The 27,070-nt window shown below is 40.1% G+C and overlaps 1 protein-coding gene across 1 annotated transcript; it reads right to left on the bottom strand.

Annotated features, from left to right (window-relative positions):
- Nucleotides 1–4,821: 4,821 nt before the first annotated feature.
- Nucleotides 4,822–25,271, bottom strand: HOOK1 (hook microtubule tethering protein 1). The gene is made up of 22 exons (XM_015636449.3): nucleotides 25,189–25,271; nucleotides 20,998–21,083; nucleotides 19,352–19,424; nucleotides 19,005–19,055; nucleotides 17,912–18,044; nucleotides 17,192–17,259; nucleotides 15,901–15,963; nucleotides 15,249–15,332; nucleotides 12,485–12,651; nucleotides 11,744–11,884; nucleotides 10,447–10,648; nucleotides 9,504–9,614; nucleotides 9,141–9,228; nucleotides 8,996–9,056; nucleotides 8,430–8,570; nucleotides 7,815–7,902; nucleotides 7,445–7,479; nucleotides 6,819–6,901; nucleotides 6,332–6,432; nucleotides 5,908–6,009; nucleotides 5,159–5,227; nucleotides 4,822–4,980 (listed from the first exon to the last, which is right to left on the bottom strand). The coding sequence occupies exons 1-22, from the start codon at nucleotides 25,237–25,239 to the stop codon at nucleotides 4,822–4,824; spliced, it is 2,157 nt and encodes a 718-aa protein (XP_015491935.1). The 5' UTR covers nucleotides 25,240–25,271.
- Nucleotides 25,272–27,070: the final 1,799 nt, after the last annotated feature.

The raw sequence follows: 27,070 nt of genomic DNA, 5'->3' as shown, positions 1-27,070 counted from the left end.
GTCATCCCACTCCTAGGGAGAACCTGGTCAGCCCCAGCCCTCCACCCCTCCTCTCCTCATGCCAGCTGCCCCCCAACCTGCAGCTGGCACAGGCTCCCACACCTCCCCTCTCCAGCAGAAACAACAGAGTCATTTGACTCCCTAGACCCATCTCCTTTTTTTTCTCTTCTCTGAGAGAAGCTGAAGGGGAAGGTTGCAAGTGGGCTGCACGCCTGGAATTGACTGGGAACAGGGGAGGAGAACAGTGGTAAGTTTCTGCTGTGTGATTATTACTCCCAAAACAATTCCAGTTCACAGGTGACATCTGAGTGTTTTGTGGTACTTTTCTCCCCCCAGTGCTTTGCTCAGATTCCCATTTCCGTTCCCAAGCTGCTGCTCTGTCCAAAAGCTTCCTCTGTAGGCCCCTGCTGGGTTAGTTAAATTCCAAAAGAAGAATCCATTTCACAGGCATCTTGAATATTTTGCCCCCTCTGCCTAAACCATCTCCCACACACATGACTGACTTCAGCTCCTCCTTTCCTTTGCACTCAGGGCTTTAATCCTGCACTCCTCTTCCAGGGACATCCCTCACCTGAACACACAAAATTCCTGCTGCAGTGCTTGGCTCTTCAGGAACTGCCAGAAAGCTGCAAGCAAACAGGGTCAGGACTGAACACATCCTGCAGCTCGGCTCAGGCTTCCTGCACAGCTGAGCACCTCTTCCCTCCTCCCTCACACACCTGCACGTTTTGGTGCTGTGCCTGAAACTGCTTTTATGTCCTCAGAAAGCAGGAAAAGCAGCTCTTCCACAATGGCTTAACACTCTCTGGGACAGGCCCTTCCACACCAGGGGAGTAACTGGGCTCCTCATCCTCAGAGCTTCCCTCTGGAGGGCTGAAGGCTGCCAGCTCTTTTCCAACAGCACTTCTGGGCTGGGGGTGGTGACAGAGGGACTAAGAATGGAGCACATAAATCACCTGCAGAGAAGCATGGACAGGGCAGACAGTTTTCTGAATAAAAGCAAGAACAGTGATTTAGAGCTGTACCTATCCTCTGTGTCCTCAGGTGGGGTTGAGAACAGGCAGAGGCCCTCACCTACCTCAGCAGCAATGAATACTGAGGTCACTTCACAGCTCAGCTGCAGAGGTTTAACCTTTGCACTTCACAACCCCCTTGCCCAGCTCTGAGACAACCATCTGTGAGCTGAGCTGAGGGAACCAGCTTTGGGTGGGAGGAATGAACTGGAAACAGCAGAGGAGAGCAGCACAACTCTTTACATCCACAGCCTCATTATAATACATGTCTATCCTGAAACAGGGTATTTCAGATGGTGTAAATGTACCAACGTGCAGCTCCAGGTCATGCATTGCCCAGAAACACCATCTAGAGACCATTAAATACACAGCTTGGAATAAAGACACCAAAGAATTCATTTTAAAAATCTTTATGTGAATATAAAAGGATTTTTTCCCAAAGAAAAAAATAAAACTGAAAGTTTAAAAATTAGTGCAATTTTTCAAGTTCTATGCAAGACAGTGTTTACATTTGTTTTAAACAGAAGATGTAGACACCGATACACTGAAAACCTTAACTCCAGTTTCAGGGGAAGGGGAAAAAGAAACAAATAAGAAAATTACTGTACTAGACATTACCAACTCCTAAACAATTGTTTTCATTTTCTAATTTCTAAACTATTTATGGCTACCTAAATAGAACATCAGTATTGCTTATATTACTTATTTCCAAGTAAGTGTGTATCTTAGAAAATAGAATACCCATATATATATATACTTTAATGAACAAAAAAATCAGGTGAAAATTATTTTCAGTGAATGTTTCTTAATCCACTATATAATAAGATTGTTGCAAAAGAATCTTCTCAAAACTGCTGCCTGACCCATCTTGAGTAAAAGAACCCACTAGTCCATATTTTGTATTATTGCTATAAAACACTTCTCTTCCATAGTAATTAATTTTATATAAAAAATAATTAACAAATGATATGTCATTTAGAACATATTTTTTGTTTCTTTGGATCTACATTACCCGTTTTACTGGAAACTGGCTAAATTCCTAAAAATGCTGTTAAACTTCAGCAGTATTCAGTGATTTCACCTCATATTTGAGTCTGCTCTGAACTGTGCTGATGGGATGGTACAAATTTTTCAGGAGAGCTAAGGGCCCTCTCTGTTCCTCCTGCATCAAAGGACATGGATTGACAGAGCATGTGTTGGACACAGCTGTAACACAGAAGTGTTTTTAGCAGCTTTTTGGTTTGACATGAGTGAAGTAAACATTGAAATGGTCCTGATCTAATGGTCCTTCCTGCAGAGGCAGATGAGCTGAAGTGAATACAACATCATGGCTTATAATCCAGTTATTTATTTCCACACATCAGTTCCTTGTTCACAGGACAGAACCCAGGTTTAACCAGTCATAAAACAGCTGCTTTTAAACAGGTTCTCAGTCCCAAAGAAACTCTGAGTGATATGCACAGGCTTCACTCTTAACTGTTTGGAAAAGTCCCAAATAAGCAACATTTCATCCAATACCTGAAAACCAGATTCATTTTGGCAACCCCAGCTTGATTACTGGGGACAAACATGCCCTGAAAAAGGCTGATCCCTGCCTGTAGTTCAGGACTTAAACTCTTCCATCACTAGTCAGAAGACAAACTTTCAATTAAATGACAGGGAGGTTCTTGGTTATTTTTGGTCCCAGGGTCTGCAGTTTTGAGAAGTGTAAGTCAAAGACATTTGCTCCAAGTTTGTCACTATTCAGCACCTGACAGACTACTGACACAGCTCCACTACTGGGAGAAGTACAACAAATCAAGCCTACCAACTACACGAGTATCTGAAGGACATCCATGAAAGTTTCCATGCTGCAAAGAATGAGGGTTAAGAGACCCACTCAACACCATCAGAGACAGCTCCACGTTTCACTAGAACACACCAAATACCAGACTTTAGAAATGGAAGCATCTTGCTAAGACTTAATCTCCTGCTCCACTGCTCACCACCACCTCCCTCCCACCCATAGCACTGGCAGATTAAATATGCAACTGTACCTTAAAAACACCAACTCCACTAACACCACTGCAGCAATAAAAGACCTCAAAACCCACGAGGTAGTCCAAAGAAGCATAGAGTCCTGAAGAACACCACCACAGACAACTCTCCAACAGTCATGTGTCTGGCATGTGCCACACTTAGCACAAAACTGGCTTTTAAACAATGCCTTTTGAAGGAGGAGATCTGTTGATTGCCTATTCATACAGACAGCACTGCAAAACAACCACCACAACTAAGAAACAACCCTAAGTATCAAAAATGAATGCTTGCCTTTTCTCTGGCATTACATGCAATGCCACAATTAAAAATACAAGATGCTGGGGAAGGAAGAAATCAAAGGACAAGCTGTAGTGAGGGGCAGGCAAAATGACACACTATCCAAATGTCACAATTCAAAACCTAAAAATTCTGTAAAAAAAATTACAATTCTGTAAAATTGAGAACCCTGTTCTCAAATCAAAGATGGCCTTAATGGTAAGAGAGGTGTGCTTTCATGCTCACAGGAAGCTGAATTTTATATTAGATGGTGGTCCAGTACAGCACCCTCAAATACTTAACTTAAATGTATTCATTTTATTTTAAGGGCTGCTGCAATTTTATTTTATTTAACTATGGGTATAATGAACTTTTTCTAGACCATTTGCAAAGAACAGACGTTAACAGGTTTCCTAAAAATACAATTCAAATCAAGAGTTAGACATTTGGGAAATAAAGTCACAAGTTTTGTGAAAGACAGCAAGTTCCTGCACACAGATTTCAGGTATCAACCCCCATTTCATCTTCTATCAAACTATTCCAGTTTATGCACTTTTCTCCCTGCCAACAAGCAATCTCTGCTGCCATTAACTACCAAAGCCATCTCTCATTCCTCTGCCTAGCACAGTTAGTTCAGAATAGCCAAAGTGAAACTACATTTAAAAAAGAGGAAATGCAATTTCCATGCACAGGGTTGTATAAATAGGTTGAAATAAATGGGGCTCTTTCCCACCTAAATCCCCTTTCTGCAAATAAATGCAGTATACCAATATGCCAGACTTTTAAAATATAGCCCAAACTTTTGAGCTAGTATAATAGATTTTTTCTTACCCAGGAAAAGACAAGCTTTTTTGGCTTAAGTGAATTCAACATCTTAAAGACAGGTTTTCCTCAGTGTATATATGCACCAATTTAAGCTTTGCTTTTTTTTTCTTTTTTATTTTTTAAATAAACTGAGAAATTCTGCTTCTCTCAAAACAAATCCTGTCTTTTGTTACATAACAACTGGTACCATACCTTTATTTTCTTCTATAAATGCAAGTACTTTCTTGCTTTTAAATTTGTACTTTCTATTCTAAAAAAGTTGTTTTTTTTAAAAGATGTTACCAACCTTTTAGATCTACTTTCAGAAGAGCACAGCAAAATGCCCAATATTGCCAGTTTTCTGAAGTACACCTTTGCATAACATCCTCCCATTATAAAAGTGAACTTTCTAACCCAAACCCACTTAAATAAAGTTTTAAATATACAGTGCCAAATTTCATATTTACAATAGAATCTGAAGGCAAATATAAATCTTTTAAGTTGTGCTTGTACATGCTGCAGGTATTAAATCTACTAGGAAAACGTGCTACCTTCTGGCTGATCACCTTAATCCCTTCCTGACAGGTTCTGATGTTGTAATTTGCAGCTGTCCACCATTCTAACCTCCTCTTTCATCAAGCAGGTAAAGTGGAAGGTATAAAACATTTAAGGACACTTTAGCATGTGATTTTTCCTCATGTCCTCGTGTTTAATCAGAAGCTGCACCTGGTACTTTAACAGTGAGGTTCCTCCTGGTGTTGGTGACGTGACGCTGCTGTGCCAGGAAGGAGCGGCCAGGCCCGGCCCCGCAGCTGCCACTGCTGCCCACCAGCCTGGCTTCCATGCCCAGCTTCTGCAGAGTCAGGCTCTGCAAGAGTTAAATAACAACTTCAACAACAGCAAAAACAGAAGGAAAAATATTACCCATCCTGCTCATGCTTACTTAGTATGCACACAGAATCGTTTCCGCTGTATTTCTTAGGTTAACTAAGATTTAACTGGCACATGGAGCAAAAGATGTTTCAGTAAGTGAATTTTTGACCCACCTTGTTGTACCATGCAGTTACAATCAGCTTTTCCTCATAGTCACGTAGCTTGGCCATTTTGTGTTCATTCTGCAAGGAGACAAACATCAGTTAAAACACAAATTTCATCTGCATAAACTTGCTGCAGTCCACTGAGTGAAATAAACACAGGCAGCAGAAATGCTTCAGTACACAAAATAACTACAAAGCCTAGAAGTATAAACAAAGATACTTTCATAAAAAACTGAGAGATAAATATCAGCCTGCTCTAAGAAGAGGCTAAACTACAAACATTGCAGTTAGAAACACAAATGGAACTTGGAAATCTACTGAGGATTTGTGTGGGGAAATGCACAAGAGGTCTGCTGTGCATCAGAAAATCTATAAATAATTTAGTGATTTTTCACCTGAAAAGACTGTACCTCCAGTGACTAATTGCTATTACATAATGTACTTCCCTAGTACTCATTACATAAAAAGAATGTGAGGCCACAGCATTTAAACAGTCAGACCTATCAGCCTACTGAATCATGCTGAGGAGCTCTGTATCTGCTCAGGCAACTATTCCAACTAGTCCCATCAATATTACTGTGAAACTCAATGCATTTCCCCAGAATTTTTTTGATGTTTGGACTACTGTCAACAATCCTCTCAGAATTTCAGCAAAGCAGATTTTACAGAATCACTAGGAAACAGTATCTTGAGCGCCTAATACCAGAAACAGAGCACTCTAGAAGATAAACATATTTAAATACATGTAAAATTTTTACCTCTAATGTTTCAATTATTTTCTCTTTTTCCAATATCTGCTTTCTGAGCAACATAATTTCTGCTGATGCTGGATTTAGCTTGGGGTCTAAGGTTTTTATCACCTGGGCAAGGCAAAACAAGAGCATTACATGTCAGTTTGATTCTTAACAGCTCTGCATGGAGGAATGTGAGAAGAGGCTGGGCACTGGTCAGGCTGTTATACTGTACAAAAGAGAGCAAAGAGTACAAAGGAATCCTTACTGCATCTCATGCTCAGCATAAACCCTATTTATTTTCTCAAACTTAACTGACATCAGTTGAACAATCTGTCTAAAAATGCAATTTGTAGCTACTGCTTTTAATTGGGACGTGGGGACACACACACTCAATCTGTTTAAGAATTTATGAGGGAGGAATGCATATGTTCAGAAACATGCCACTCACATTCCTTGCTTTTTCAAGGTACATTTTATATCTTTCTTCCATTGCTTTCATATCTTCATCTTTTTTTCGTAAAGCTGCTTCCAGCTCTCCAATCTTCTGGGCTATTTACAGAAATTATCAACAAAGACAAAATAAAAACAGACATGGTACTTTCAGGGTTTCTGTGTCCTCCTGATTTCACCATTCCTCAAACAGAGGATGATATAGAAGTTTAAGTTTAGGAGGTTCAAGTTCTTATTTTTGTTTCAGCTGTCCTACCTGACCCTGAAATCCCATTTTGCAGAGCACTGTTAACAAACCTCATCCTCCCAGGATCCTCTCCCTTCCTACCACCACACACAAAACCCCTCCACACCCCCCAGTTCAGTTTTAAAGCTAAGTTGCAGCAGAAAGCCTCATCCAGACAAATATCCCACAGTCCAGTTTCAGAAGAAACTCAGCATAGTCTAATTAAAAAAATACCAAACCACCCCCCAAAACAACTCACGGTTCTGACTGTCATAAGGCTGGAGCTCTGCAATATCAGCCTCTTTCTTCTCCAACTCATCATGAACCTCATTCAGCTTTTCCCTGTGAATGAAAAGTTGGGCTAAAGATTAAGCTCACAAATAATTTGAAGTTTAACAGCTGGAAGCTTAGACTTCATGACAGAAGTATTTAAATAAATATTTCAACCTCTAGCAATTCAGGGTTTGAATAGAAAATATTATTATCATGAAAGTTGTAACTTCTGAATTGATTCTCCTTTAGTTAAAACCAGGAAAATTAATAATTAAGCCCCTCCAGCATCGTCTTAGCAAGAACTACATCTGCTGAAAGGACTGAAAATATTTCAGGAGAGTGGAATACACTTTGAGTGATGGTTTCAGCAGTCTGTTGTAGAATCAGAAGAATTAAAATGTTGCTGGTGATGAGACAGTGAAGTGGTACCGGTACTACAAGATACTCATGGTCAGAGTAAACAAAACTACAACACCAATATTTAACTCACTTTATGCATAACTCTCAAATCAGTGGCATAGAAAATAAAAAAACATCCCTACCAAGACTTGAGCAGTTCTTGTGTTCTATTTAGTATAAATAAGCTATTGTGGATGCATGTGCCTTACTTACATGTGTGCTGCCAGTTTCTGCTTCAGGTTGCTGGACTGTTGAAAGCAGAGAGTTAAAATTCAGTTGTATTTCAGTATTTCATACCATGCAACATTCAAGTGCTCTTACAAATGAGCCAAGAATACTTAGCATGACTAAATAAGCCAAAGCAAATAAATCCATTGAATGATAAAACCAAGGACTTTTAAAGTAAAGTAGAAGGGTTACAGTTCCATAGAAGGAATCACATAGAACACGAGCTTTGCAATTGAACTGCAATTGATATGGAGGTATTTCTCAGATACACTGAAAAATAAGATGCACATCTAAACAAAGGACTTGATGCTACACTGGAGGACTTTAAGCAAAGCTGGCAAAATGTTTCACTTACTCCTTCAGTCTTGGACCCCTGCTCCTGTAAAGTCTTTTGCATCTCTTCAATCTGCTGGCACAATCCTCCAATACGCTCTTTACTGAGCCTTTTAGGAGGAAAACACAATTATTGCCCATCTAAATAGTTCACAGACAGATTTTTCCATTTAATTAGTTTTTCAGAGGGCCTACCCAGCACAACTGAAGCCACAAATAAACCGATTTCAAATGCTTTTAGTTTGACTAGAACTTCTGCTGAAACAAACACAGTTCTGAGAAAATGTAACTACCAAAAGTTTTCCTATTCTAGTAAAATGTTTTATCATTCATTGATAGACAATTCATGGTCTAACAGTCTGAAGTTCTAGAAATAGAGCTCACATCCATTCTTAGTCTATCAAGAATCTCTCAAGAGTGAAGAAGAGTGTCCTGTAAGCCATACTTCCTTCAGGGTATGGTATACACAGATCTACCACATTTAAACCACTTTCCTTCTTCCTTGCTTCAAAATCCTTCATTTATCATTACACAGGTGAAAGTAAAGGTTCCTACACTACAGATGCAAGGCACAGGTCACCCTGAAACTCCAGAGAACACTTTTTGCTGTATTTTAAGATGCAGTTTCACCCATTACCTGTTCTCGGTTTGCAGCTCGTTCATTAACCGGTATCTCTGCTCCAGCTGTTCCTGGAGCTCTGCAATCCGTTCATTTTGTGATGCTTCCTGCTCCAGCAGGAGCATCTTATTTTCATGCTGCAGCCGAATAAACATTTCTCTGAATGAAAAACAACAACAAACAAGTCACTGTTGATAAAGAAGGTGACTAAGAGGAAGAAGTAATAGTCCTGCTCACTCCCTCAACTTTCAAGTGAGCCAAGCAGGTTGTACTTAATGATATAATGGGGATAAACAAATACTATTTGTTATTAAAATGTAACTTAAAATGTTTGAAAACTTTAAGAGATGTAAGCAGAGTTTTAAATTGTCACTCCAAACCCAGATTTATACACAGCAACCTGATATGGTTTTAAGAAAAAAAAGCAAAGTAATTTTAGTATGGGGAAATAATTATTAATACCTAAGGTAGGGACAAAGCAAGGAGTGGGATAAGTAATCACTTTGATGAAAATACTGAACTTTCACAAAAGTATTGTCATGCCCCTCCTATGAACATCCCAAACCTCAACCTTTGGGTCTCACCTATATTCCACTGGCAGAATTTCAGCAGCAAGATTGTCATGGCTTTTAAAACGAGATTCACCTGAAATCACATGAGGAGTTTAATTTAGCACACTTAAAGAAACCTCTAATCCAAATGGAAGAGTTTCTGAAGATAAAGCAGTACCTGTTTGACTGAGGTGATCCTGCTGCATCTGTGTACACCGGAGCTCCTCATTTGTCTCTCTTAATGTATCACACTGCACTATCAGCCTCTAACAAGACACATGGTAGAATTAGGTCAGGCTGCACCACTTTTAAGACCAAATAACATTAATCAGAAGTAATAACGACACATGCACATTTTAGGTTGGTCTTGATCTTGGAGATCTTTTCCAACCCTCATGATTCAATGAGTCTATATTATATGTGAATGCACTCAGGGCACCAAACTTCATTTTTATGGTGGCACTGCTTCCAGGAAGGTTCCCCTCAAGCAGATGACCTGAGAGAGATTTAGGTGCTCAAATAAACTCTTAAAGGGACTTACCTCTTTTTCTTTCATTAAAGCTTCATATTTTTCTTCAATTCGCTTAATTTCAAATGCCAGCTTATCAGCTCTTTTGGATTCTTCAGCCAGTTTGTTATGAAGCTCCTGGACCTTTTCATAAAAGCATTATTTAGCACAGGAGTGTTGCAAGATGATACTTTAAAAAGCTACATTAAATTGGTCCCTCTTGCCCAATTCAGCCAAAATAGAACAGTTGGCTTCTTAAGCCTAGGGAAGCAGAGATGGGATAGGGGCCTATGTATTTTGGGGGGGGTTATACTGATTTTTGGTTGGCTGGCTTTGGTTTTTTTTTGGTTTTTTTTTAATTTAATTCCTACAGAAATTAAAATATAACTTCTAATTTTCATGAAGAATGGTAAGAATATGAGAATGTAAGAATGTAGTGACAGGATAGGGGGAATGGGTTCAAATTGAAAGAGAACAGGTTTACATCAGGTACTAGGAAAAAATTCTTTTATGTGAGGGTGGTGAGGCACTGGAACAGACTACCAAGGGAAGCTGTGGGTGTCCCAGCCCTGGAAGTGCTCAAGCTCAAGCTGGATGGGGGGCTTGAGCAATCTGGGATAGTGGAAGGTGTCCCTGCCCATGGCACTTGAATGGGATCATCTTCAAGTCCCCTTCCAAGCCAAACCATTCTATGACTCCCTACAAATGATCTCTGTAACAGCTGAACAACCTCTCCCAGGCACACAAATTACCTCAGGGTGAAGAAGAAAAGCCTGCAGACTATGGACTCTCACATCAGTTGAGAGGGAAACTACAGCTAAGCTTGCAAATTTAACAGGGAAAAACCCACAAGGGAACAGCAGGGTATGAAGGAGCTTTCCCAACTCAGAAATTCTAAGAGGACAATGTGGGGTTGTTAAGGTGCTCCCAGCTACCTGGGGAAAAACAGACCTTTCAAACACAAGTGCAGCACTACCTGTCTTTTGTAGGTTTCCAGCTGGGCTCGTGCTGCATTGGCTTTCTTGAGCTCATCCTCCAGACTGACAGTGTTGTGCATGTACATCATGTTGGTCTCCTGCAGGGACTTCACCTGCTTGCGGAAATCGTTCAGGTCCTGCAGCTTCTTCCGATACACTTCCACTGTCGACTCCAGCTTGCTCGCCTTGTCTGCAGTAGCCCTTGGGGTAGAAACAGCAATCAGAAGGAAAGATTACAAAAGTCAAACTCTGCTGACACTCACTATTTTCAAAGAGAGATGTGACATGCTTTGCAGCACTTACATTTCACTGCTTTATTTTTAAATGTATAATTGACACAAACTTGCTTATAAAAACTGAAATCAGCCAGCCTTTGAGTGAGACTGACAGTCACATGCCAGAAATATGAGCAAGGGGTTAGTGGGTCAAATATCCCTGAGGAATTCTGTGGCACCACAACATCCTGTACTAGACAGACACCTCAAAATACTGGTACCTGCTATGTTCTCACTGGGGAATTACACAGAATTAGAACATAACTGCTCTATGAAAATGATCACTGGTAGATATGACCAAGAACTGTCAGCTGATCATTAAAAAAAAAATCTACATGGTAAGAAAACATTGGGACCATAATTTTAAAATTAATTTTAATATCTGTGTTTATCTGCATTCAGATCTCACCAGAAGGTGGTACAATAATGGAAAAAAAACTATAGCTAGGATTTGTTTCTGATGTTATTTAAGAACCAATAAGTTAAGCACCTGAAACCACTTTTCTTTCCATGTTTTATTCATATTATTTTATGAATAGCAGATATGCCTTCACAATACAATTTATTTTGGATATTTCTTGGGTGGTCTGGTATTTAATACAGTTTACACAAGCTGGAATGTTACATAAAATTCTCATTAAGGTTACTGTGTGTTTCATCTTAATTTTGTTAATGATCTTAATGATTTTAACCTAAATCTGGCCTAGAATGCTGACACCAAAAGTTAGGTTAAAATTCTAGCTGTATATATATTTTTCTACATGAGGGCTTCCACTTTCTGTCCCACATGAAGAAGCTTAAGCTCTGTAGTCATTAATTCTGCTTCACAGACAAATTTCACGTGTTATTCAAACAATGGAGCCTTTCCCTGAAAGCCTGCACTTCACCTCTGCTTTGCCAAAGAGCTCATTCAGCTAACATCTGCAGAAGTAACACCTCAAAAAAATCTTGTAAATAAAACCCCTTGGAGTTAGCCATTAAATCCTAACATTGTGTGTGTGTAACTCTCCCTGCCACATACCTAAGAATGTCATTTTCATCTTTCAAGGCTCTTGATTCTTCTGCCAGAGAAGTCAGTTCATTGTTTCTATGCTGCAGCTCAATCAGTTGCTTTTCTAGATCTTCACAGTGGACACGATAATCATCTTTTGCAGCTTCAAGTCTATCAGATCAAAAACAGTACCTTTGTTAGGAACTCATCATTATTGCACAATTTCATTTAGTATAGTACTAGAATTATTAAAAAGAAATAAGATAAAAGGAAAATGACTGATTTAAGTAGCTGGGAAAATGTTACAATAAACATGGAACATTTTATTGTCCACCTGTTCAGTCACAATGCATTGCACACTGCAAATTTATCACATCAGTATAAATGAATCACATGAAAAGTGATTTTGTTTCCCAATGTGGATCACAGAGAGAGACTAACATGTGAGAGAAATCAGCTCAGTAGAGAGAGATGGTAGTGTTGGGGGTTTAGGGTCTGATTTGGTGACACACAAATCAGCACTCAATTTTCTGCCTTCCATCACTTTTTTGAAAGTATTAGAGGGCTATGCCAATTGCAAACTGGTACTTTTTACAAGAAGTAACAGATTATTTTTCTTTTTAATATAAGGACTGTCTTTAACATATGCGTATACAGCACTAGACAGCTTTTAATACAAAAGAAATTGAAATGGAAAAGCCCCAACGAGCACCAGAAATTTTCAGAGTACATTAGACAAGTGAGAGATTTTGGGGGAAAATAATTTCATACCTGAAGTTTTCTTCTTGCAATTGTTCCAGCTGCAACTGTGCATTAAAATACTTTTTTGCAACCACAGTATTTGGATCATCAAGAGAATCGTCTAATTGCTCTAGTCTGTCATTCATAATCTCATTTTCTGACATCAAGCTGTTTTTCTCATCCTGGAGGGCAGCCACCTAGCACAGATAAAAACAGCATGAACACTGTAAGACCTGTCCAAAGAAGTGAAGCAAGACAGCAATACATCACCAAATTAGTTTGTGAAAAAGGCTGAGCGTTTAGAAGTTTTAGAATGTAGTTTACAGAGCACACTTGAGCATACAGATGCTTTAGTGTATGACATTTATGAAGCACTAAAGGAAAAGTCCCTCTAAATAAAAAGACAAATTTCTATAACTGAAACCACGGTAAAAAGGCAGACAAAGTGATATGGAGAGAAACTGCTACTTCCAATAAAAACACCGTGGACAAAAAACTCTTGAGTGTTGCTGCAAGAAGTGTCCATCTTGCCTGTAGCTGACAACCAGAAGCAGCATGGCATGGCCAGCAGCCCAGGCTGCCGTGCTCAGCGGGGAATGGCTGCGGGAAGCGGGATCGGCCGAAGCGCACACGCACGGACAGCCTGGCCAGCCTCAGGGGGAGCATGCAACCCTGGCAGCACACACACGGCTACCTGGTGTCACAGCTAAGCACAGGGGCTACAACACTTCACTGACAGGAGCCAGCTTCACAGCCAGAAGGATTAAGAGGATAGAACCTTTAAAGTTTGTCTAGTGAAAGCTGCTGTGTTAATTTTAACGTCCTGTTGAACATAAGAGCACGCAGCGTGTGTTAGTCGACTGCATTTAAACAGGGACAATATGCTTTTTGGGTTATGTTTTCCTGAATTATAAAGTAAACCTACCTTTCTTATACTCTTGGAAAATATCAAGGAAGACTGAGACCTTACAAGTGAATTTATTAAGAATTAGTTTAAATGAGAAGCGTCAAGTCAGTATTACGGCTTCAAATAAATAAAATAAAACATCATGATGACATTATTGAACAGATATAATCTACAGTGCACAGTATTAAGAAACATTTTTTTTGTGATAATTTAAAAATCTATCATTCAAACAGATGTAGAGGTCAAACAGTGGTTAATCTGCCACTTCATTAGGTGCTGGCTTTCTAGGTTCACTCCTTTTTATGTACCAAATGTCATTTACTATTTACATGCACACACCCAAGTAGAGAGCACATCTGAGCCTTGCTCAGCCTCCTGTTCAAGGGTCAGCCACTCCTTAAGCATGCACATTATTTGGACTTTCAGAATAATCCTGAAACATCACTCATCTCAGACTTAAAAAAACCCTAAAAATCAAACTATGAAATCTGACACAGCTCAGAGCAAGTTTGACATCTTTTCTCAGTTGCTTTCTGGTAGTCTTCTTTTTTTATTATTTTAACTTGACAGAAGTGGTGTCAGAGTCAACAGAAACTATGAAGAGAGGTTTTAAAGACACATCACAGTATTACAGGGCTGTGGTGTCATCAACTCATCTGTTTATATTCAGTACCTTTTCCCTTGAGCACCTTTCACCTGTCCCGAGCCATGTTATGAGCAACTGGCTCTGTATCACCTATGATTAATTAATAGAGAATTCTGGAAAAAAAAGCCAGGGAAAACAAAAGAACATGTGTTCTTCTGGGAAGAAGAATCTGGGACTTCTCCTGCAGATTCTTCTCACAAGCATTTTTAGATCTCTGCTTTCACTAGGAAGTCTTACTACTGCCCCAAGAAAAAAAGGAAATTAAATTTCAATCCAATTATAGCAGTAGCTTCCTGGGCATGGCAGGTAGCTCTGAGCTGCTTTAGACACAAGTATTCTGCTTTTTCAGTGTCACTGTCAGTAAGAAATGTAAAACTGGCCTCTGCTTTTGTGGGTGTTCATTTCCAGAGGCTCACACAGCCAGTACAGCCCTCTGGCTTCTACAAGAAGATGCTACCCAAATGTTCTCTTTGTGCAGAGCCAAATCTGACATGAATTGCCTTCCCAGATAAAACTCTTTCTATTCTCAGATTATAGTGCCACAAGGGAGTGGCTAGTAAGTGATTTTTTTTTTCTTTAAAGTCTTGATTGAAATGCAAATTTCTCTTTATTGTCATGAAGTCCTCTCTCCTTTCTCTCAAGAGTGACTTGATTAACTGCTATATCCATTAAAAACAAAAATAGGCCTATTATTAGTGTTGTTTAAAGATGCCAGCAAGGATCTATTAGTTTTCATTATTTTTATCCTGAAATCTCCTCCATATTGCAATTGTGTATGAGAAAAAGTTAGCAAGTTTTAGATAAATTACAAATTTTTGTCATTCATCAACTCCTATTGAAACAGCATAATTTCCCTATGATTAAATCTAATTACTGTTTATGACATGAACTGGATTTTCTGGACACAGCACAAAAGACTAAAGAACTAAGAATGAAAAGGGCAATTTTTAAAACCATGATAACGTTGTTTTAACTCTACCTGATACCAAGGGTAAACATTAAGCTACAACAAAAGAACCTTTGAGATAAGCTGGCACAGGACCTCAGCATACACTTCCATCAGAAAACTCTTTCCAGTAATTGCATTTTGGAATACAGAATAATTGCTTTTCCCCCACCAGCAGCTACAAATTCTCACAAAAATCTGAACAATGCAAAATGCACTTTGCCCTTCAAAATGTCTGCATCTTAACAGCAGCACCACTACATATTAAAGAAATAAACAACTGACTGTTTCTTACCTGCAAATCCAGCTCTTGACATCTTTGTGCCAACTCCTCTTTTTCTGCTAGTGCTTCCTGAAGATCTTCCAAGGCTTTTTTAAGCTTTCAAAAAATAAGGCAGTCAATCACTATGGCCCATACCCAAAATATTCAGTTACAGCTTCTAAAATGCCTCAATTGCTTACAGCCATTGTTTAAGTTGGCTGTTAGGTGCACACACTGATATACAAACATGTAAATACTCTCCTAGATCAGGATCCTTGCTCATTTCACTTGCCTTCTAAATGATTATCACATTTAGAAAGTAAATTATTGAAACAACTACTTGGGAAACTACACAGGAATGTACTGTCACATTTCCAAATCCCTGTAAAGATAAGTTCATTTTATGGGCAACACCTTGCAGCTTTCAGATTACAAGGAATTTTCACAACTCCTTAAAAGTAACCTGAAATAGCCTGACCCCCTCCCTGCAATGTAGGTTTGCACTGACCAGTTTCACTCCATGCAGGAAGATGACACAGCAGTCACTGTGGGGTTTTTAAAGAAGCTATAGAATAACACTTGTTTTCAGTTCATTAGCACTGAAAACCAGCATTACTTCATTTAAGGGATGGCCAGATTACTGTTTAGGCTTGATCTACAACAGGAACACAGATCAGACAGTTACCTGCTGTTCCACTTCACTTGATGCATCACATGGGGAAGGACTCGTTATTTCCTTGCTCATGAGCTACAGAAAGAGGCCACAGGTAAAAAAGGTTAAACTACAGGTTATATGAAAAAAGGTTAAATTAGGGGTTACAGATCTGTAAATTCAATGTCTACTGAGTGAGTACCAACTGTATTCTCCATTGTGTTATTGCATCCCTTCAATATACCAAAACAGATCAATAATGCTCCTCCTCATCTCATGGCTGGTAAAGATTTAAACAGATCTACAGTAAGATGATTTTCTACCTTCCTCCTCTCAAAATGAATCAAATTTGCAGTAACATTGTATTGGATGAATGTGATGTATTGAAGGTATTGCCACCCCCTAGTCAGTCAAACTGGAATGAACCAGAAGACAGGATTTCACTCCATTAATTTAACAGTTACCACACTTCTTTGTGTCCCATTAATTGCCACTAAACAAACAATGAGAACATTACTTCTCTGACACAAAGATGTACAGTGTGTATTTACCAGCAATTAAAGGGCTTTACTCCTCACTCAGAAATTACTGAATTATTTCTAGACCTTCTTCTAGAAAGTTTAATTAGTCAGAAGACAACAAACACAAGTTTTGTGGATTAATTTCTACCAATAGGACACATACAGCTTTAAAGACTATACAATTTAAATCTAAGTTATAAAGCTTATTACCAACTCCACTGTTACCTTGACGAGGGTGCAAGTACACACCACCTTCTCTTCACTGCCAGTATTTAGTTTTTGCCTCTCTCCACACTCTGCTTCACAGTCCTGAAGCTCTCAAAAGCCAGCGACTGTAGAGCTAAGCCGTGAGCTGGATCACTAAGATGATCCAACCAAGAACAAATTAAGACAGGAGGAGGAGCACACCATGACAAAAATAGAAGAGATGCAGCTGCAAGCTTGTAAGTCAGAGGCTGGAATGGTCTTCCAGAACAATGCAACCTCACAAACACAATCAGCTTAACTCTGGGACCAAGACTACAGCACTGGGACAGAATTTCATAATCAATGGTTGGCAACTGTACACATTTTTTGTGCAGAACAAAAGAATCTTAAGCATCTGTATGTTTGGGCACCATGAGTATAAAATCAAAACCCTTTGGCTGGGGTTTAAGGTCTCTTAGTCACAGACCTCCCAAATAATTTAGCAAAGTACTTATACTCCTCCCTGACCTTTGCTTGGATGAAAGAGTTCACAAAGGTCTACAAAAAGGTATTTGGACATCTCAACTGACAGCATCAGGCTGTGAACTGTTACCTACCTCTTGAATGGCTGTCATGACAACGTGTTGAACAGACTCCTCAAGGGTCATGATATTCTGTATGTGCTCTGTGGAAAAGGATTTGTAGTGATTCATGACAATGTTCATCTCCTGGGTTTGAGTAATATGATAAACTGATTGCTGAAAGAGCCAGAAGAAACTATTATGCACAAAGCTCCCTCAAAACAAGTAGTGGTCTCTTTACACAGAGGAGTACCATTACCCACCATCATTATTATCCAGTAATATGGCAGATAATCACAAAATATTATAAACTCTTAACTGGACAAATTTATACTCTGCCTAAGGAGAGATGCCATGAGAGCATGGAGGATTAGTTCTAGTATTGGGAGAGGAAACAACCAATTCAGTCTTGAGCCTCGCAGGCAGAGAAGCAGTTTCTGATTTAAGAACTTAATTTAATTTTGCTGTATTTGCATTTGAATAATAAGTTCTAGGTCTTGGTACATATTTTAACAATATGAATAAACCATACACACTTTAACTATACTTTTAAACCTACTCTGAACAAAGTTTTGAGTTTTATTCACAGACATTTCCCAGGGAATTTCTACTTTTAAGTGAACTCCAGCTTCAGAAGAGGCATTCAGCAAATTACCAATGTTGATGGATAAGAAAGAGAAGTTTCTACATCTTTTCCACCTTAACTGCCACCTGAGGCAGTCTGCTGTTTGCTGAGCAGGTTAAGGTAGTGCCTACCTTGTTTCCTCTCACAGTTGACTGCACAACCTAAAATAAGCTGCAGGAGCCTGCCCAGTTCAGTGGGATCCGAGTTCTCAGATATCCGGGTCAAGTCTGGAATAAGCTCTTCTGCAATCTGCTGACCCAGGAACTGAAAACAAATTTTACAATTATGAGAAAAAGTAGACTCTCATTTCTGTACAGTGTGGAAGTCTGGTATCATGTAGGAAATCTGGACTCAGTGATGAAGCCAGAGAAAATGCTCTAGAAGTTTGTTACCAGGTTTAGTTAACTGAGCACTTCTACAAGAAAGTGACAATAATAAACTTACTGGGACAGGTCTCAAATACGAAAGAACTCATTTATTTTAGCAACATAATAAAAGAAGGAATTAATAACACTTCTAGATGCAGTTGCTTCCAAATCCTTCAACAAGCTCCTCATAAAGCTTAAAGAAGTTCTGCTTCTGGGCCTACCTCAGACCTGGCAGCACATCAGGGCCTGGCTTTTAGTGTCACAGCTCAGCACAGGCAAGACCAGGAAGCCACAAGATCTGGCAAGTTTTTCTAGACCATACCCACTACATAACTGTAACCACATCAATATCAAAATTCAGCAATTTTTTTAAAACTCAAAATACAGCAGCCTTTTATGGGTACTCTACTCATCCCTGCATGAGACAGAACTAACTTTCTGTGTCCAGGAGGATTCCTACCTTGGCTCCCAGCTTCCAAATAAATATCATAAAGTCTATGCTGGGGTGGCTGAGTCTGTTCTGTTGTGTACAAAAGGATTAAAACTTCTTTAGACAAGAGCAAACATGAACACACACACAAAAGTCAACAGGATTCTGCAGCTCAGTCCTTTCAACATCCACCTGGGCAGAGACATGGTTACCAGTTCATACTCCAAGAGCCTTATCTGAAACACACCTGCTCAAATTAATTTCATATTCACTCAGACCTCCCACTTAACAAGTAATAATCATACACCTTCTGCCTAAAAGGTCCTCAAAACAAATTACAGCTTTTTTTTCTACTTCGAAAAGTCAAGGGGAGCAATAATCATCATGTTTAATGATAAGAACAAAAACAAATTGTTTTTTCCATACCTCATGATAGTAGTCCATAATTCCTTGCAGAATCTTCTTCAAATTACTGGACTAGATGTTGTACATGAAAGACAAGGTTACAATTTTATTTAAAAAATTACTTTTTATTAAATTAAATAATTTCTAATAAAATGGTTACAAGGTAGCTCTATGAAAGAGAAGTATCACAGCACAAAATCACCTTCCAATAATGCTGGAAGTCACTTAAACTATCAACAGACAGTTCAAGCTCATCTCAAATATCCTTGAAAACCATGAGCTTCATTCCTCAGGTTTTGGACTGCTAGATCTCAGGACAGTCGTAACATCCAACCCCAAAAAACTTCACTATCTTCAGTTTCAAATACCTTTATTCTCCAGTTGTCACCAACATCTTCTTTGATGCGATTGAGCCAAGATGCATCAAACCAGGCAACATCTCTGAAATAAAATTAAATGATTAATCAGTGAGCACAGACTTAAATAAATAAGACAGCAAATTCCCAGCATTAAATCATCTGATGCTGAACTCCAGTGTCTGACAAGGCATGAATTCCTGAAGATTGCAAGACAAACTTATGTCACAGGAAATTTCCATCCTGCTGGCTCCATTAAGGCACATTCCAGGGCTGGGAGAATTCCTCTGTGTGCCTGAGCCAGCTATGGATGGAGCACAAAGATGTGCAGGCTTTTGACATGCTGAATTTTTATACCTGATATAGCAACCATAATGAGGTAAAGAAACATCTTTTTTTTGATAGTTCTGACATTATGTTTGGTACCTATTCTTGTAGGCTGGATTAACTAACATTAACTCCAAATTGTCAAAGGCACATATGAAGAAAACACTTGAATACTGGCATTTTGTATATTTTGTATGTCTCTGGTTCCCCTGGGCAGAAGGGGATTCAGTTTGCCAGCATAAACAAGGATGAATTGCTGAGGGAGGTGTTTACACACACTCAGCTGCCAAGCAGTACAATCACAGCATATTTAACAATATTTAACTTTGACAGTGCACTGTTTATTCACTGGTCCCAAAGCACCTAAAAAAGGACAATCATTATCCCCACTTGCACATGAACCAACTTGGTGTTAAGAAGTTTGCCCAAAGCATGCAGCTGCCCAATACCCAAAATACATGGGAAGCAACCCCTGGCAAGCCCTAAATCAATTTTTGCTATGTCTTGAAAAAGGGTGAGCTATGTCTTTAAAAAGTACATTTAAAATCTTTACAAACATACAGGAGCGTTTCTGAACTCATTTTTTGGGGGGGGGTGGATTGTGATAGTGTTGAAGTAATTTTTTACTAACTACAAAATAATACTTTGAACCTGAGGTGGTCATGCAGACTTCTCTTCAATTATCCGGGCCAATAATTACAATAAAATTCCAGTGATGACTTGTAGCATGATAATCTTCCAAAAAAAAGACTTGCATTACAACCCTCTATGCAAATTTCAAAACCAGTGGTCAGTTTTGAAACTCAGACTACCAATCTTCATCACACCAACAGAATAGTTCATCAAAAGTCAAGTAACTCCTAATATTAATTGTAATTGAAGCTTTACAATTCTTGTCTTCCACACCAATAGTAAGTTGTCATTTAAAACCTAGAACTTAGATCTAAATTAATTGCACAACCTCAGGAAAAAAAGAACACAAAGCCATGCCTTTGGAATCTTTAGTTTCTCACTCCAAAAAGGAATGTATTGCCTGAAGCATGGAAATAGTGCTGATGGGAAAAGTGAAAAAGATAATGTCATCCTTACCCAATTACCCCCAAGTATGAACTGAATACTGCAGTATTTGTGTATCTTCTCATCACCTTTTCCACCACGTCACTAATCAACTATCAGCTCATCCCCAAAACAGCAATACAAAGGCATAACCTATCTTCTGTTACAAACTGTCCACTCTGAATTTCTGCCTACTTTAAAAGCAACTTTGTCTGTCAAACACAAAAACCTCAGGCAACTGAATCCCTCTTCTTCCAGCAGAAGAATCAACTTACATTTGGTGAAGCACCTGAGCCATGGCAACCCCGTTAGTCAGGTCCTGGACATCTCTGCAGGGTGCAGCTGTATTGAACGTCTGTAGCTACAACAGGGAAAAACACTGGCGTTTAGTTCAGTAGACAATAAATTAGCTGCCATCTTCCTTCTCCCCTTTCAGGCACAAGCATTTAACAAGATATCTTTCTACTTGAACTCCTTTTTGAACCACACAGACTTTAAGGCAACCCAATTATCTCAACACTTATGACTGTTATGACTGGTAGCTTACAAAGTTGGTATGAACACCCACACTCTGTTTTTTCATGCTAGGCCTTCTATTGTAAAGCAGATTATGGAAAGATAACTTGGTAGACTAAAGTAATATTTAACCAGCCTTTTTAAATTATGTTGCAGTGCTTAGTTCTGGACATAACTACCTAAACAAATAACAGCATCATTAATAAGGTGTGAAAGTTGATGGGCAAAAAAAAAAAAAAATCCAGTCTTTTACTATAAGGACTTAGTACTAGAAGTAGGATGGGATTACCTCAATGTTAAAAAGTTTCTCTGTTTTAAATATTGTGAGATTTTTTTCAAACTATCTCTAAGGTTATAGCTAACATTTTGACAGAATTAGCTGTATGTTTAGAATCGAAATATTTTATTCCTCCAAAGACAATCAACTCAGAACTAATTAGTCTAGATGAGAGAGCCATTTCCATACACATCAGTTCATCATAGTTACTCAGGAAAATAAACAATAAACAAAACAGAAAGCTTATTATTAGTACCACTAGAAGACAGAATAGTATGGGAGCAAGTACAAATCCTTATAAACCCCTTCCACTGCAGAAACTGACTTAAACTCACTGCATTTACAATGTCCTAAATTACCTGTCCCTCTACAAAAGGGATTTCCCAAACATCCTGTGCAACACAAGCTTCTTCAGAACTCCTGGTAAATGACCTTGTGTTTTGGAAAGGGAGCTACTTGGACCAGAGTGATGGAAAAGCAGATTCCAGCTGTGAGAATCAGAGAGTTTTTGTCCACTCTGTGTCTATAAAGAGTGATCATAATTCTGAATACTTGTTTCCTTCCTTCAAAAAGAGTCCAATCAAGCCAAGAGAAAAATATGCAGAGCGAGGGTTTTTTTCCTTTGTTTGTTAATTTAAAAAGTGGTTTTAAATCTTGTCTTACAGGAAGTGAGAAGTCAGTAATCCCTCATAGGTTACATAAAAGATTAACTAGAGCACCACAGCCCAAAGCTGCTATACCTGGCAGCACTGGCATCTACTACTCCAGCAGCCTCAGCACAAGCACAGGCATGCAAGTTTACATTCCAGGCTGAACTTCCCAAATCCAGAGGTTTATGGCACATTATTGTGATGCTTCCATCTGGATATATCCCTCATAAAGCAAGGAAATTGCTATACACAGGTGCAAGCCTTTCACCTGAGCCTGTTAGACCAGATAAAAAAAGCCTTAAAAAACCCTGACATGCAACATTGCTTTATGCATGATCTCCCAGAATAGAAACAGCTAATTAAAATTAAGTTAAAAGCAGGACTGACAGTCTAGGTTTCTCTATGTATTTAAAAGTCATGTGAGAACCTAGAAATAATGAGAGATTCAAATTATTAATTATGGGTTCTCCAAACCTCATGCCAGCCCAATCATTTCATCAAAATGGATTTTTAGTGTTCTTGCAAAACCAAAAAAAGTGGCAGGAGTGGGGAGGAGGTTGGAAAAAGAAGAGAAGCCACAGACTTCAGGACTGTAGCAGCGCTCTTTTTTCCCTCATTTTCTTAGTTTTACTAAATATAAGCTCCAAGGATATGCTGCTACTCGTGCTGAAAACCATTTTGTGAATTCCATCCCAAGTGCACTCTGCCACTTGCTGCTACAGCAGAAGTTCTTCTCTCAGACACAGAGCTGTTCTGCTCCCAATATACAGCTGAAAAGTTAATTTTGTAGTTCTGCCACCAAACATTTGTAGAGATGTTGAGAGTGCCCAGCAGAAATCAGCCAATCCACCTGTGGAAGGTGTGCCCTCAATTTTATCTGACAATGAGGGGTTGAGTTTCTCCATTTCACACCCAGGTTATACACACAAGGGACAGAGGTTTTATAGAGTAATCAAAGAGATTTTAAAATAAAAATAAACATTTCCATGCTGAAACCAAGTATATTAATATAATAAGTCAGCCACTGGATGAACATTACCAGTGGTGCCAATGCCAAGCAGTGCATTTATAGAGGAAAATGATTCCAAATTAAGATGTTGCATCCCGTCTCTGGTTTGGAGGGTAAGGCAGTACAGCACTGAAAAACATCCAATTAACTTTTTCTCTACACAGAGGAAAAATAACCAACTTTGAAAATTGTTTCTACTGCAGCTTTTGAGTTCCACCTTAGCAGGTGTTACTTAAGTCAATTTTTCATGGATACTCATAAACATTATTCTTATAATTCAGTTTAAGCTGCCTTATGTTTTTCCTGTCAAATCCTCAGAACTTTAAATTCAATGACACCTGGGTTGCAGAAACAATAGGTAACATTTTTATTTGAATATTATCTTTCTTCTCTGGACGCAGCGTGTTTTCCAATATTGCATTTGGTAAAATAAAAATAGGAAAATGCCAGATCCGGCAGCAGAACATAATCATAAGCATCTGCTTGCTGTATTAATGAGTAAACAAACTGAGAAACCATTAGAAGCAGAGAGTTACAGAACCCTTTTCTCTCCAAACACAGATCTCTCCCACATCACTTTCTTCCCTATTATTCACACTGAAGTTCAAATTGTGAAAGGATGTTTCAAACACATCCAAGTGTTAGCAATCAGTTTCTAAGTTGCAAACTAGGCCTGAGAAATAGGGTGCTAAATTAAAAACTGTGCATCTGCTGAGTGCTGTATAGAAAATCTGAACACAGGGTTGGGTGTTCTTTTACACTGACAATTGCTTAATTTAAGGCCAGTTAAGGTTTCATTAAGATTCACGATATAATTACACCTCTTGCACTGTGGGGATACCATAAATGGCAATTAGACTAAAAATATTTAAAGCAGGAATTATGAAAAATAAAGGAGTTCAGCACTGCTGCCCAGATTTTTATGAAAGAGTTCAGGAATACAGTGATTTGTTTTTGCTATTGAATCATGATGGAGCTATTTTTACTTGACTAATGAGGGGAAAATACAAAATTAAAGAGCCCATAAAAAGAGAAAGATAAAAGAACAAAAGATATCTAAGCAGACAGAGGTGAATACAAGACCACCCAAATTCTAGAGACCAACAAAACCTTGGGAGAATACAACATCACTAAAAGGAAAGTGGGAAGAGGAAAAGAAGGGAAGAAACAGTTTATCAGTGATTTATTACAGACTTTAACCCATCAACACTTCGGTACTGCCATGCAGAAATTAAGAACACCTACTCAGGCCACTGTTACTTTTATCAGTTTCATTCCTGGATTTCTACACTGCCGCTAAAATATCCCTTCTCTCCATGATTTACACTTCACAGAGGTAAAACACCTGCTATTTCTAGAGAAACCCTCCACACAGGTAATTGTGACCTTTCCTGCTAAGATTTCATGCAAAAGCTCTATTTAGTAGTTCCCTGTCACCACAATTACTGCACCTGCAAGGCCAGAATTACAGACAAGGTCACAGAAGAAGCTTGGAAAGAAATATAAAGAGGAAGCAAGAGTGATTGATGAATTTAACAAACACGTTTGTACTCCATGACCTTAAAAGTCTTTTCCAACCAAGTTGCCTCTAGCACAGGTAACATCACACACCCAGGTGTGGCATGCCTGACTAATAAACGCTTTAACCAGCCGGAATGAACTGCTCTGAGGTTTCTGCGCCTGTCGATTCAAATTAATTGCATTTATTTATTAATATTGTTAATTGCCGAGTAGTTTCCACACTGAAGCCACCGCTGGAGAGGCCCACGGGATATTCCAACCACCACATCCACACCTCGAGGGTGCCGCGGGAACCTTTTGCTGGCTGTGAGCAGCGAGTCCCACGCAGCCCCCACTGCCGCGGCCGTGCCCGAGCCACCCGCAGCTCCTGCTCCCGCGGGCGGGGACGGAGGGAGGGGTGGAGGGAAGGATGGAGGGAAAAGCCCCACGGCGCTGGCACCTCCTCGCTGCCCTCGAGGGTCCCCAGAGGCGGCAGAACCCCCGCGCCACTCACCCAGAGGATGAGGCTGTCGCAGAGGAGCGGGTCCGCCGGCTTCGCCTCCATGGCGGCGGCTGCGACAACCCCGCGCCCCCCCCCCCCCCCCCCCCCGCCCTCAGGCCGCCCCCGCTCCGGCGGCTCCGGCCGCGGCTCCGCTCCGCCCGCGCGTCCCCGCGGGGGCGGGGCCGCCGCCAGCGCCGACCACTCAGCTCCCGCCTCTGCCCTCAGCGGCCGGGAGTGACAGCACTTCTGACCAATCACAGTGGAGGAGCGGTGCGCTCGTGCCAATCACGGTGAGACTCGTTAGAGGCGGGGGTTGCCCTCACGGCCGCACCGCCTCCGTGAGAGGGCGAGTCGGGATCGTGTCACCCGCCCCGCGCTGTGTCACCTGCCCCGGGCCGTGTCACCCGCCCCGGGCCGGCGCGTGGGCGAAACGCGATCGTGTCACTCGGCCGGAGGAAACTCCTGGGCCGAGAGCGGCCCCGCGTTCCCCCTCCTCGGCCCGGGAGGCGCCGCTCCGTCCCAACATGGCGGGTGCTGCCTCTCGTAGCCCGCCCCGGCTGTCAGCGCTGCCGCGGGCACGGTCGGGCCGTGGAGGTCAGGGGTGTAGGTAGGTCAGTGTATACCCGCCACAAACATTGCTCTCAGAGCAGGAGACAGAACTGCTTAAAAATAGCTAAGTTTAAAAAAAAAAAAGGTAAATGAGGCGAAAATATAAATTCAGTTATCTGGAGATGTGAGGGACTGAAGGTGCTTATGCACGGGGGTGAAGAACAACTGCTTGAACCCTTCTAGAGGTGGGAAAATGTGCCCCCTTCCCAAAGGATGGATGGAGAAGGGTTACGGCAGTTTTACTTATTCTTAATTCATATTGTCATTGCTTGTTTTGTAGAGTTACTACTGCCCAAAGCCCAGCAGACTCCAGTGCCTTCACCTGCCAGCGAGGTGTGAGCTGTTCCTCCAGAGCAGCTCCTTCCTGGCCCTGGCAGAGCCCAGGGCTCGCAGCCAAGGCTCTGCATCCGGCCCTCACAGCACATCAATCCCCACCACACGCGTTCTTTTCATCTTGCTTAGTTCACTACACGATAGCTAAAATGTACGAGTATTTCTTCTGTTTGATCTTTTTTTGCTCCAGAAAACACTGTATTTGTTTCATAGAAAGAGGTTAGCCTTATTTGATCTGAATTTACGGATGCCTGAGCCAGGATCCTGTCTGCTATAGCACCCTGCCTCAAACTATCTCCAAATAAAACTCCAGAGAAACGTCTCCATCCCTTACACAAAGGAAATGTGATTATTCTGTCCCTTTCCTTTTCCCTTTTGTGTTTCAGCACAAGAATGTACGTAAATTTTCCCTCCACCGGCCTCTTTTACTATTTTGAACCATTATTTTTTTCTTAGCTGATTCAATTTTATCACCATTTGCATATTGCCTGTTGTTACTGAAGCGTACAGGATGGCATTAAACACATCAGTGTTTAGGTCAGCCTAAGAGTGGACTAAACAACTTGAATCATAACTGCTATGGGCAGCACCTGCTGTTTTTTGGCTGTTTGTCAAGATACATACTTTAATTTTCTGTTACTGATTCTACTTTGCCTCACAGAGGTTAAAATTATGGTGATACCATGGGTGGTATTTACATAACTATTTCCCCTCCTAGTATTCTCAGAACTGATAAGGACTGGAAAGTGGACTTGGATTTCTGGAAACCCTATTACTGTTTCCTTCACCAAAGGTTCTTAAAGAGATTTGGTTGCCATGGAAGATTAACATAAATCCTTATTAAAAATAGAATAAGGAATAAAAGGTTTTTACAGTAATATCCCCCAGAGTTCTGTGCTAGGATTTGTACTGTTTAACATGCTCATTTTAGTTTTTTTAGTATTTTTGCTCT

The sequence above is a fragment of the Parus major genome, chromosome 8 (assembly GCF_001522545.3).
Source record: "Parus major isolate Abel chromosome 8, Parus_major1.1, whole genome shotgun sequence".
Taxonomy (NCBI): Eukaryota; Metazoa; Chordata; class Aves; order Passeriformes; family Paridae; genus Parus; species Parus major.
Note: the sequence above shows the minus strand (reverse complement) of the source record. Positions and strands in the feature narration are given on the sequence as shown.